General features: G+C 41.2%; 2 protein-coding genes across 2 annotated transcripts in view; one reads left to right on the forward strand and one right to left on the reverse strand.

Moving 5' to 3' along the window:
* Nucleotides 1-5,414, reverse strand: part of ogfod3 (2-oxoglutarate and iron dependent oxygenase domain containing 3) — a 29,750-nt gene extending 24,336 nt beyond the window's left edge. Inside the window, exons 1-2 of the mRNA XM_072373914.1 lie at nucleotides 5,228-5,414; nucleotides 961-1,187 (exon numbers count right to left, since the gene is read on the reverse strand). Of these exons, the coding sequence (XP_072230015.1) occupies nucleotides 961-1,187; nucleotides 5,228-5,295 (295 nt within the window). The 5' untranslated portion in view covers nucleotides 5,296-5,414. The remainder of the gene's footprint in view (nucleotides 1-960; nucleotides 1,188-5,227) is intronic.
* Nucleotides 5,415-5,442: 28 nt separating this feature from the next.
* Nucleotides 5,443-13,091, forward strand: hexd (hexosaminidase d). Its single transcript, XM_072373912.1, has 12 exons — nucleotides 5,443-5,748; nucleotides 5,827-5,924; nucleotides 6,007-6,122; nucleotides 6,315-6,402; nucleotides 7,421-7,585; nucleotides 7,660-7,843; nucleotides 7,934-8,005; nucleotides 9,874-10,072; nucleotides 10,523-10,684; nucleotides 10,776-10,883; nucleotides 11,301-11,390; nucleotides 12,883-13,091. The coding sequence occupies exons 2-12, from the start codon at nucleotides 5,838-5,840 to the stop codon at nucleotides 13,052-13,054; spliced, it is 1,443 nt and encodes a 480-aa protein (XP_072230013.1). The 5' UTR covers nucleotides 5,443-5,748; nucleotides 5,827-5,837; the 3' UTR covers nucleotides 13,055-13,091.
* Nucleotides 13,092-13,202: the final 111 nt, after the last annotated feature.

Here is a 13,202-nt window from a genome sequence, read left to right on the forward strand (position 1 = left end):
ATTACGGTGTAAATTTAAAACATTACAAAAGAAAAACAAAACAAAGCCGTATGTTAACCCTGTACTGCGGTCAGAACAATCAGTGCTCTGGATCTTTTCCAGAAGAAATGGACGCTGTGTTCTCCGGATCAAAGACCAAAAGGAGCGTCCAGATTGTAATCAGCAACAAGACAAAAAGCCCGGCTCTGGTACGGGGTTGTATCAGCGCTGCTGGGAAAGCTCATTTACAATTCTGTGATGGCAGCATTAACGCAGGGAAGATCTCTGAGATCTCTCAGCATTATATGCTGCCTTCAAGATGACATATTTTCCAGCAATCTTCATGCATTTTCAAACAAGAAGATGTGAAACCTCATACTGCTGTTATTACAGAAGCCTGGCTGCAAAGGTGGTGATGCAGGCACTGAATGAAATGAAAGATGCACGGGCAACAGAAGTGCTGTTGCACACCTTAAGACGTATTTATGGGAGGAATGGGACAGAGAAAACCCTGGAACTCTTCCCTGCTTAGTATCCTTATTGCCAGAATGACATAAATGTGAGAAAGAACGTGTTTTGGAACGTGCTGCAGGGCTGAAATGCAAAAAATTAAAGTACGTTGAACAAATAGATGCATTTGATGAGAGAAAACATGAAATATCTTCAATCTTCAGCCATATAGCTTAACAGTTGAACACAGTGTTTTGCTCCTCATTCAGAGGAATCGCCTGCTCTTCTTGATCAGGCAGACTTGTGCTGTAGTGACATCTGGTGGATTCAATTTGTGCTTTATCAGTCAAAGCATTTCAGAGATATCAAACTGGTTCTATTTTAGTTTTTTAAGTCATCAATTTAAAAAAAGAATGATCTATTACTTCTCTTTAAGATTCTTTTTTCTCTAACATCTGACAAGCCCAAATCCAACACCAGGAATGTGTCTCTGAATAACCAAGTCCCACTGACACATAAGTGCAGCCTCACCTGGGTACCGTTTGTGGTTCTGGTAGTCCTCGGAGCACTGGACGCTGTAGACTCTGGGCTGAGGAGAGACCAGCTCCCTCCGGCTGGCCAGAGTTTCTGTGATGTCACCGTCCAGAGAGGTGAGGTACAGCCATGTGGCCACCGCGGACGCACACACAGCGACCAGCAGCAAGGCAAAGAGCGCGCGGGAACTCCGCCACGAGGACCCCTGCCTCAGCGCGTTACCTCTGAGCAAGACAGAGAAAAGCTTGAATGAGCAACACAATCTGACCGAGTGTTCAGAGGACTTCCAATCCACACAAAAACGATGCAGAAAGAAAGCCTTCGTTAAACCAGTGACTCCCAACGTGGTTCACTTAGACCCCACAGGACAGATTTCCAATCGCTGAGGGTACGGGACGGGTTGTGGGCTCGAAGAAATGATGCGTCTGAAATAAACTGAACTTTTAAATCAGACAGAGAGTGTGCGTGTGACTCAGCTAGCAGTTTTAAGTCCTGTAACTTCACTGTTGCCATTCAGAAGGTATATAAACCTGTTAACTACAAAACTACTGAACACAGCTAAGTAAATAACTACCCAAGCATAACAAAAACAACAAGGTTGTTACTTAAACTGATGCATGAATTAACTTGAGGTGACAGAAAGATCATAACAGTTTACTGATTCCGTATGGAGCATTTGAATATCTGAGGATATACAGGTGGAGGTACATGAAATATAATAATACTGACTTAGTTTTTTTTTTTTTATGCATTAACACTAGAAATGGTTAAAAGTTAAATAGCTAAAAGTTGTTCAGAAACAGTCAAAATAACATTAATTAGCTAAGAGGTAATGATAACAAACAAAAGACAGTAAGTTAAGTTCAATAAGTGGCACATTTGATAGAATTAACAATTATAGGACTCAACAGTCATTTAAAAGGAGCTAAGTGCTAAACAGTTATAGTAAATATCTAAAGTGAGTTCATAAACAGTATCTAAACATAAAGGACAACAGTGGAAATAATTCATAAAAGAGCTCATTCAGAAAGAGCTTCATCAGCATCAAACAACGAGCTAAATGCATTGATAGATATGTGAAAGGTGGATCAAGAAGGCTTCGCATTTCAAATACAGTTATTCTGATAATATCAGCTTTTATGTGCAATGAATAAAATCATCTTAAACAAATGACCATCGATGGCAAAAAAAAACACCCAAAATAAATTAAGAGTTCTTCTGGAACCTAATTAAGTAAATGATTGACTTTAGTCTTTTGAAACATTGCATCAGTCGTTTTTTTTCACCCCAAACTTGTTCCTGGGACTGAGTTGTAGAGGTTTGAGTTTGCGCTACAGAACTACATCCATTCACATTTTTTGTACACAGATGCTTGTAGATGAGTGTAATTGTGAGTGACCCAGCTGTTAGAAAAGCCCATCAACCCACAGCCTGAACACTTAATCAGACAGAGTCCAAATTTGATAAGAAAAGCATAACAAAATGGATGTTTTTTTTCTAAAAATATGTCAAAGCAAAATATTGTTTTCTATGAAAGCCTGCGGACACAAAATGGACGCTCTATATGATATTCACTGAGAATTACATTGGTGTGCTTCACTCTGCCAAAGCATCACATCACTAAACCAATGTGAAATCAAATTATCACCACAGGAGTGCAACTTACAAACAAATCATGACTAATTCTCTGCATAGAGGCACAGATATGAAGAAAGGTGATAAAGTAGAAAAACACAGAACCATTTAAAAGCTTGGACATACCTAAACATGCACGGCTTTTTCCTCGTTTTTACAATGTTCTATTTAGTAGAAAAATACTTAAGACATAACACCATCGATCATGTGATGAATCTTTTACGGGTCAATAAATTTACCAATCAGAAAGATTCACAAGAATAAACACTTCTAAATAAGGGTTAACTCATTTAAAAAACAAAATAAAATAAAAAAAAACATACAAAAAGTAGTATCAAAAAAGCACCTCACCATTTCAAGGTTCTAATGCAAGTGCTTAGATAAAGTTCAGACAAAAACTGTGTAGTTTGGTTGGTTTCACATTGAAGTTTCTTCAGAGTAGTCTCCTTTTGTGTTGATGACAGCTTTGTGCACACTTAAAGTTCCCTTAGCCATCTGGAATACTTCTCCAAGAGTCCTGAAAGAGTTCCCAGATACGTTGAACACTTGTTGGCTGCTTTGCTTTTACACTGCGGTTCAACTCATGTCCAGCCATCTCCGTGGAGTTTAGTGAAGATGAAGTCACCAGATCCTGCTGTCCGTCACTCCGCTTCTTGGCTAAGGAGGTGGTGCAGGCAAGTGTCTATCTAAAGCGTACAGGAGGCAAAATGTGATGGAAAATTGCTGGTTTTTGTTTTGTTTTTCTTACAACACGCTGAAAAAAGCCGCTGAGGATCCCTGATGACCCAAAGTTTTTGCCTGTACATACAATAGCAAAGAGGGAGTGGAAAACAATGACCGGGTCAGCTGAACGGAGAATTAAAAGAAAGTCACACGACCATTCCAATTCTCTCTGATTTCTCAGTAGCAGGAGATGCTACATCCTTTCACCTGCTGGTGCTCCAGAGATTTAACCAGGGGGGTGGATGGAAAACCTCTGCAAGGAATCCAGAAGGGAAAATTGCCAACATTTGTGTTCTCACATGCCACCGCTCCAGAGCATCTCCAGAACATTTCAGGACTCCTGTGCATGTGTAAAATGGGCCAATGACACAGCAGCTGGACCAAAAATCTCAGACTGAACTCATGAGACCCACGTACAGTTTTCCACTAATCTAATCTCCATCCCTTGTGTTTTGGGGCCCAAGCAATTCTCTTCTTATTAGCCTCCATCACTCCATCAGGTTTCTCTGTAGAAATTCAATCATAAAAAGTCTTCTCAAAAAAACATCTGATGATGCGACCCGGCTTCCACCTGAACCCTGGTGAAGCACTGGTGTACTCTAATCTGAGTCGGGGGTAGTCAAGACTGGTAACTGATGGATTCTTGACCACAGGAGGGAGTAATCAAGGGTTACAGTTGAATCAAAGAAATTCCATCCTATTGTCATTTGCAAAGCAATTTTACTTGACCTCTATGGAAAACCTCACGAGGAGAAGGTAGTAGAAATTTATAAGGACTTAAAAAAAGACAACCTTACTGGAAAGAGAAACTAGCTACATGGACTGAGCTGTGATGGGGGAAGGGGGGCTCTTGGATACTCTTAAAGTAGGAATATTATTACAATTCAATGTATTCACAGAGCACCAGTTCACAACAAGTGATTTCAAAGCACTTTAAAGATAGAGTCCAATTCAATTCAATTATAATCCATTGCAATCCATTCACTGTAATCAATTTTAAAGATAATATTTAGCTAGTTTGGATAACTGCAATAGTGACTGCATTCCAACTCTACATTATCCAACACAACTGATCTCTCAAACACATTGATGAAACAAGAAGTTAAACTGATGAACTTGTGACAAGGCACACCTGTTCACTGAAAATAGGGCTGCACAATATACTTTTAAAAGATCATTACTGCAGGAGCAAAATGCGCAACAGCTATATCACCTTGCCATTTTGACTTTAAACAGGACAAGCCCATGATTGAGGGCTGCATTCCACTTAGAGGAAATCCCACTTGTTTTGCTTGTTTTACAACTAACCAGCTTGTACAGGTGCAGAAGCGGAACGCAGCCCAGTTATCCACACGAGATTAGCACTGTACAGTGAACTGTTTGTTTGCATATAGCAAGTCAAACCGTCATTTCCGTGTGCAACAAAATGTCGCATGATTTTCTAATATCGTGCAGCCATAACTGAAAAGCATTTTATGCGATGACCTCGTGAAGCTGTTCGGGAGAACACCAAGAGAGTGCTCAGCTGTCAACAAAGCACAAGTTTTGACTAGTAATTTAAGAAATTTACCCTATATATTGGTTGTATAAAAAATATTTAAAACATGTATTTATTTGTGTATTTTTCGGTCGTATTTGTGTACGTACTTTGTCTTTTTTCATGACAAAGCATTTTTTATTTTGTCCAAAATAGCAAACAAAATCACAGTTTCGGCAGCAGAATGGTATTCTGCTTAGTTCGCAGACTAAATGCACACCTGCATCTAATGTATTCGTTAAACACTAACGTTATAATGCTGTGGTGGCTTAATTCAGCATGGTGATAGTACCTGACTGGCTTTTGCTCCCCTTTCACCCTGCTCAGCCTCCCCCAGTTGGAACATTAGCTGCCTTTTTACTAGCTTACCTTTTGATTTTCTTCTCTATCTCTGCTGCATTTGAAGCCTTTGGGTTTCTCGCACGCAGGAGCGCCATGTCGCCTCACAACGTCTGCTTCGTAGTATTCACGAACAAACGGTCACACACGTCTGCTCTTTCTTGCCTTTGACCAAACATCCCGCACACCCCGCCAACAGCTTGTACCATCACCTGGAGCACCACACTTCCTGGTGGCCGCGTGTCGTCAGATCCCATTGGCTCCTCGGAAGAGAAAGTGCTGTTTTCATTGGACCATGTCTGGATCCAATTGGGTTGCAGCACAAACGCAAGAAAGCTAGGCTACCGAGTCGGTATTTACGTTATACCAACTGTCTTCAGAATTACACAGCCACAAACTTTAAACTCAAGACATATATGTTTATGTTTTTTGTACTTTACCAGCCAGTACTCTGTTTACTTTGGTGACAAAAAAAAAAAAACGACTGAACAGAAGGCGACAATCTCGTAGGGTACCTTTTCACAAGCTGCGCAGCGTTGGCAGGTGACAAGGTGAGTCAGTTTAATGTTGTATCAGAACAAAAAGCACACCCTCGTGTCCACATTGGCGGAGTTATATTTTCTGTGCAGAAACAGCCAGAATGGCGTCTCCACCTTGGCCTAAAGGGCAGAAACTTGTTCACTTGGATTTGAAAGGTGCCCCACCACGACCTGAATACCTTCACAAAGTGAGCCTCCTCTGAAATCTACTATACATACACCCGTGTGTCTGTGCGTGGTTATAACTGAGAGCTGCCTTTCACCCCTTAGCTGATCGAGCTCTTCTCTCAGCTGGGAGTCGACGGCCTGCTGGTGGAGTATGAGGACATGTTTCCTTATGAGGGGAAGCTTCAGCTGCTGCAGGCCACAGCACAGCCAGCCTACAGGTGCAGTTTGGGACATAAACAGCGGATGTTGCTGAAATCATTGCATGTTCTTTTTTATCTATGTAATCATGTGGTGAGATCCTGTAATCGAATTATAATACATCCTGGGTTACTATAGTCTCTACTGCTATAAAAATGCTTTGGTTCAGTGAGTTTATAAAGTGGTACAATTAGTGTTTTGTGTGTTTTTAGCCGAGATGAAGTGCTGTCCATGCAGGAATTTGCCAGATCAAAGGGCATGGAGGTGATACCACTGGTGCAGACATTTGGTCACATGGAGGTGAGGCACACTCTCTCCTCTGCTGCTGTCATCTGACTAATCCCAAAACTCCAAATCTGAAAAACTTTGGACGGTTTGAAAGATTTCATTTGATCTGATTCCTCCATTTACTTTTGATTTTGTCTCATTGCAAACAGCATGAACACGACTTGACGTCTTGTCTAGCCCGCTTCATCCCATTTTTTTTTTAAATATTTTTTTTAACCTTTCATCCATTTTTGCACTTTCAGCCTGTGAACAGGGACGGGGGCAATTGAGGGCTGGTATTGAGGTTGGAAGCTGTGTCTTTGAACAGCAAAGATGGGCAGAGGATTCCCAACTCATGAACAAATGTGTGATAAAAGCATTTAAATGTCTAAAGCGATGTTCCCCAGAGGAAAATTGGAAGGGATTAACCCCACAATTAGTAATGTCTTGAAACAGGAATATTAAGGATTTTCAATGCGTAAAATGTAATGGCGCAAGTCTAAGTCGGATAATCGTGATCTCCGAGCCTTCAGACGGCACTTCATCAACAACTATAGCTGATAAGACGACTGGCCATGCATTTTTCCACAAGATCAACTTCAGACCACATTCTGCACACATTACAAAGGCATGGCTGAGGAATAAGAGGGTGTCGGGGACTGGATTGGCCTGCCTGTGGAATATGTGGAGAACTTGGATTGACATTTATGTGGAGACAAGATTTTATTCCTCCTCAGTCTGGGACATTTGTAACCCTTCTACAAACAATAGAACATCCTATACTGTTGCACACATTAAGACATACTTACAAAGAATGGAACGAAATAACACCTGAAACATTTCAACACTTGGTATCCTTATTGCCAGAATGGCAACAGTGCAAAGTGGAAAAATTAAATGAAGTTAAGAAGAAAAAAGACGGGATATCTGTTTGTTTGTTCTGTAAAGTAAATAGAAGAATCACTCGGTTCTTATTTGTGTTTTCTATGCAGTCCAACATTTTGGGTTACGTTTTACCGCTCTCATGCTTTCACCCGCTCTCCTCTCGTAGTTTGTCTTGAAGCACCGGCCCATGTGGCACCTTAGGGAGATGTCGCACTGCGTGGGCACCCTGAATCCCCACAAAGAGGAGGGGGTAAAGCTGGTGTTGGAGATGGTGAGGCAGGTGGTGGAGCTGCACCCCGGCCTAAAGACGCTGCACATCGGAGCAGACGAGGTAAGGCTTTGTCTCCGGGTGACTAGTTGTAGCTTTATGACTGTATTTGAAGCACTTGTTTGCTCTGCCTCGAGGTTTACATGCTCGGTGATGGTGAGGACTCCAACCTGTGGCTGGGGTCTCCTGGACGTACTGTGGAGCAACTTTTCCTCAGTCATGTGACCACGGTGGCCAAGGCTATCAAGGAGACGTGGCCTCACATAACCATTATAATGTGGGATGATATGATGAGAGACATGAGCCAGGACACACTGAAAGGTTACCCATAAAACTGGTTATTAGTGACAGTAACGATATAGATGTTTTAATAATGTATCTGACTGTATTCTTTTATTATCTGTGTGGCAGCAAGTGGTCTCGTAGGACTCGTACAGCCCATGTTGTGGGACTACACCCCCAACCTGGATGTGGATAAAACTGGTAGGAGCAATTCAGTGGTTTTAAACAGCTGTGTTCTTACTCTGTACATCATAGATTAGGGCATCTCTAAAATCATGTCAAATCTATTCATATCTTCTAGTTTAGTTGGAGATGTTTTTGATTGTAAATTTACTGAAAATTTCTTAATTTTCATTTGTTCACATTTCCTTACATCACAGTCAAGAAACACAAGTTCTGTTAAGAGTTGAAAGAATGAACAGCTGAGAGTTAATTCAGCTCCAAATGGGCAAGAGATAAAACTGGAAGACTTCCAACACTACATTGTTCAAGGCAATTGGTTTTATCTGCAGGCCTGTGTGACTCTAAATTTGTCCTTATCACCAGTGCACTAGAGTGCAGCAGGTTCCTCTGTGGTCGATGGTGCACAGCCCAAATATTTGTGACTGTGACTCAATATCTCAGAAAAAAAGATAAGTAAACGAGGAACAGAAAAACAACAGAAACTCTTGTTTAGAGGAGAGACTTGGGTTGAGAATCAGTGTTATCCAGACCACTAGAATGCACTGTAGACTGTAGGAAGTTTTGGCACAGCTGAGGCAAACGTTGTCTGTACGGGTTTAAGCCCATGAGTGTATTTGCATAGTCCTGGTTTGTTTGTGGACTGAAAAGTACAAACAGCCTTAAACTTCTGTGTACATTACAGGGGACTGTGGCTTATGCTGTTGCCTGATGTGCATCCCCAGCCAGCAGCTGTCATTGGCTGGCTTTGTACGCAGCGTAAACTGTGTGTAGTTGCATCTTTTTAACAGATAAATGGATTTGTGCAAAGATAATGCTTCTTTAAACAGAAATGTGTTTATTTGGCAATATTTGTATGTAGCTTTCCTATAGTGCAAATGTCACGGGGGGGGGGGGGGTCGTTCCGTCGCCATAATCCACCGACAGCTTGCAAACCACCCCTCTCCACCGATTGCAGCTCCTTCCCTATAACTACGATGGTGAGCGGTACTGATGAGCCACAGCTTAGATGCACAATTTAAAAATTGACATTTAACATTCTGCCAAATCTTCTAACTAAATCTTTCAGAGATCATACATGCAAATATAGCCCAATTCACCACTCTTAAGTTCTAATTAAGTTACTTGAAAAGTGATTTTTGTCAGATGACACTGCAGTCATAAAATCAGGATTTTATTAGAGCAGAGCGACAGTCTCTGTGACCTGTAGTCTTAATGGACTTAAATCGGATGCTGCACAAAAACTAAGCATGCATCAAAGTCCAAATGTTGGTTAATCCTTGGAATATCTAAGATGTTTTTATATATATGTATAATATATATATTTTTTTTAAATAAATAACAGTGACATCAAGTAATCAAACTGGCATTAAAAGCGTTGAAATCTTCAAAATTTTTGAATGTGTGAGAATTTTGAGCAGAGCTAAAATTGTTCAAGAGATTTATGCAGATAAAAAACAGTAATCTGTCAAGTTTTTATAACAGTTTTTTGGAAGTGGACATGTTTGTCCTCAGTGACTTAAGAGAGTAGTACATTTTTTTTAGTCAGTGTTCTATTGAGCTATAACAAAAGTTAAAGGTATAAATCTAAAGTCTGTCATAAGAAAGACTTTCTTACAAAAAAACATGTGCACTAACTGCCAAAATGATGACCGGATCAAGAGGAGAAATTTGCCCAAATGGACTAAAGTGACCATAATGATGCATGAAGGTTAAACTATGTTAGCTTTAGCTGAAATTAACTCATTCTGTTAATGCAGCTACTTAGCTTTTTTTTATATATATATATATATTCAAAGAGCAAAGGAACCAGATTTCCACACTAAATAAATCTAAAAGGAGTTGGGATGAATGCACTGTGATGAATATATGCTTATCTGTGTTTTCAGCGTCTCTGCTGGAGAGGTACTGCAGTGCCGGTATGACAGATCTGTGGGCTGCCAGCTCCTTTAAAGGCTCCACCGCTGTTTACACTTGTGTGACCAGCACACAGAGACATGTTGATAACCATTTGCAGTGGCTGAAGGTGGCGGCCCGTCTGTCTACTGGTGTAAAGCTGAAAGGCATTGCCATCACAGGCTGGCAAAGGTAAGAATCAGAGGAAGTCACCCAGGGTTGCCAGTTGCATCGCTGCCATGTCTTATTGTTCCATTTGAACGCAGAAGTAGGAATTTTTTAGCTTCTATTTAGTAAAATAAACAGAAATGCCCACAAAATGAGATTTCCAACTCAGAAAGTCAGTTGAAGCTCACCAGCTCTGACCTCTGCCACCCAACACCCCAACAGTTAGCATTTTGAATTGCTAATAATAGTTAGCCAAGTCAGTGAGCACTACGAGCAAATCACACTGGTTTTCCTTCTTCTAACTGGAACACGATCAAATCTGGGGTAATGCCAATCCCACTTCTGTGTTCCAGCTTCCAAGACGGATGGAACGTAGCATTGCAGTTTGAGAACATTGTTTAAGAAAGTTAATGAGTGTGTTCATGTTCCATGAATCCAAAGTTGTTTGGTTTTCTATTATATACCCACTGTCAGGTATGACCATCTGTCAGTGCTGTGTGAGCTGATGCCTGTGGCTCTTCCATCACTAGCAGCCTGTCTCCAGACTCTTATCCACGGTCAGTTCAGCGCCGAGGCTCGCAGCAAAGTCACTGAGATGCTTGGAGTATCCTCAGTGGAAGTGGAGGCCGCAGAGAGGTGAGATTCAGCACTGTTTTGATGAACAACACAGGCGGTTTTCACAAGAGACTTCTCAGATTAACAGGACTTCACTGTGCGTGGCTTTCAGGACATCTGCTGTCGACACGCTGTTCCCAGGAAGGAGACTGGCTGAGTTAATCGTGGAGCTCAATTCACTGCTTGCCTCAGAGGACTTGAGATTTTTTGAAAACGGCATGTGAGTTCTGGGCTGTGGAAAAGTACGCCATCTGGGGAAATATGACTTTTTGTTGAGTCATGAGTACTAAATTTGGAACTACAGTGATTAGTCTGCTAGCTTAGCTTAGCTCATAGTCAGGCATCTTAAGGAGACAACTACAATAGGGTCGTTCTCTTTTATGCCCAGCAAGCATAAAACTGAAATGAGAGAAGTGAGGGGTTTATTTCTCAACAATAAAGTCTGCTCTCTTTGTTTTTCTTTTCTTTTTACTTTTGACAGGAACTGTCTTTATGCAGTGCTAAGCTGAAAAGTGGCTAGCTGTAGCTTCATTAGAGTGCAGCTATAAAGACAGAAAATAAATCATTAACATTTGTAGTGCTAGATAATATTTCTCCTCCTGTTCAGCGGAATAACCTAATGCTTATGTTACTGTAGGTTTGTAAGAGGATGGTTCAGCCCCTACCACCGACAGAGAAAGATGGTAACACCGCTAATCTCCATGCAGATCCACAACCAAGCATCAGCGTAAGCACTAGTTTCTCACATTTCAACAGAAACCATTTACAGTTATTTACATAGTATCTTCCATTGGTTTCTAGGCTTTTGAAGCCTTGAGTTTGATATTTCTACCAACACCACTTACCGGTAGTTTTCATTTAAAGCGGACATGATAAGGGGGATTGGTCCAACTGAGAACCCACGGCAACTGTTTATGCCTATATGGCATCAGACTCAGGGGAGTCGCAGTTTCATTTCTGGAGGTTGCCAGATGATTGTGGATGAAAAAGAAAAGTATCAAACATACAATTAGTACTTTTAGTACTCGGCTAAAAGTAGTAATACTTAACTGTACATTACTTCATTTGTAGCATTGATATAGCTTGTCTTAGAATAGATTTTGTGAGTCAAAGGGTGCATACATAAGTTTCTAACTGGACTCAATAAACTTTAATTTTGTTGCTTTGTGCCACAGTATCAAACCTACTGTAGCCAGTCTTGTGAGCTATCACAAGGATTAGCCTTAGACAGCCTTAACAGAAGGAATCTTAAGGTGGATAGCCAGCAGCAACAGAAAAACACAATGCACTGAACCTTAGAAACCTTAGGGTGAGAACCAGTAGTCTATTTCAAATTTGTTTATTGGTGCATGTCACATTAAATAATACAAATCTTGTACGTTTGCATATGTGACCATCCTTGCTTTTTGTTTTTCCCTAAATAAACATTACAAAAACAAACGCATACATCACTTAAGCCCCACCCACTCTCTCACCCCAGGTTGGTCCACCTTTCTCCATCAATATATTACATGAATATCTTGTATCTGAACATTGATATTGTCGCAACAGTCTGACTGGTTAAAAACATTTTTTTAAGTTTTGTTTATCTCTAAGTGGCGGGGGTCGTAGCTACCTTATCAAAATATGAGGAGAGGCTGCCGTGAAGTGTAGAATTTCCCAGTCGACCCTTTCCTTGTTTAAGGAATGACATTAAATCAGAGTCCCAAGACTTATCTGCTGGGGGTTTAGGTGACCTCCAGCGTAGAAGGATACATCTGCGGGCAATCGGAGAAGCAAATGCTAAAACATTTAGCTTTTATTTCAGGGGAAAAGTAGATGCAGGAAGAGCTGAGACTCCCAGCCTTGCCAGTCTTTGGTGACTTGGTCTCACTGCTTCTGAGAGATCCTCCAAGAGATTTCCTAATTAACTGGGAGAAGCCCCCAGGAGGCATCCTCATCAGACCCCTCAGTCAACTGATGCCAGTGTCCAATGCTGAGCTGGACCATCCAACTCTGCCTCCATCCACATTGTTTATCATGTTCCTCCAACTGGTTGAACTGGATGCATACAGAGTTGGATGATCCAACCACAGGCTTCAATTTTCAGATCTAAATGCTTCGTCTACAGTCTTTGCTAAACGTACAGTCTTACAGCGCTGCTAGCATGGCCGCAGACTCATAACTGTGGCCCTGGTCTGTTTTGCATCTGAACAAAACCTCTTTTGTCCACGTCTCAGGTATTTGGCAATGTTACAACAGAAGGCGGAGGCAGTGAGAGAGGAGATGGTGCATCTTTACCCAGATTCAACCGCTCAGGAGTGGATAGAGGAACATGTCAGCCCTGTAATGGCTCCTCTGCAGCAGATAACAGAAGATATCCAAGCCTGTCTGAAGGAGATCGTGCCCTAGAAGAGGATACCTCTTCTAGGGCACGATCTAGGGGCTAAATTTAAACAGCATTTACCTGAGATTCAAACTTTGGTACCCAAAAAAATCACATAAATGTCAAAAGACAGAACAGCAACAGGACTAATCATTTCACACAGAATTGACTCTT

This window comes from Leuresthes tenuis, unplaced genomic scaffold (assembly GCF_036924035.1).
Source record: "Leuresthes tenuis unplaced genomic scaffold, fLeuTen1.0.hap1 SCAF_20, whole genome shotgun sequence".
Classification (NCBI taxonomy): domain Eukaryota; kingdom Metazoa; phylum Chordata; class Actinopteri; order Atheriniformes; family Atherinopsidae; genus Leuresthes; species Leuresthes tenuis.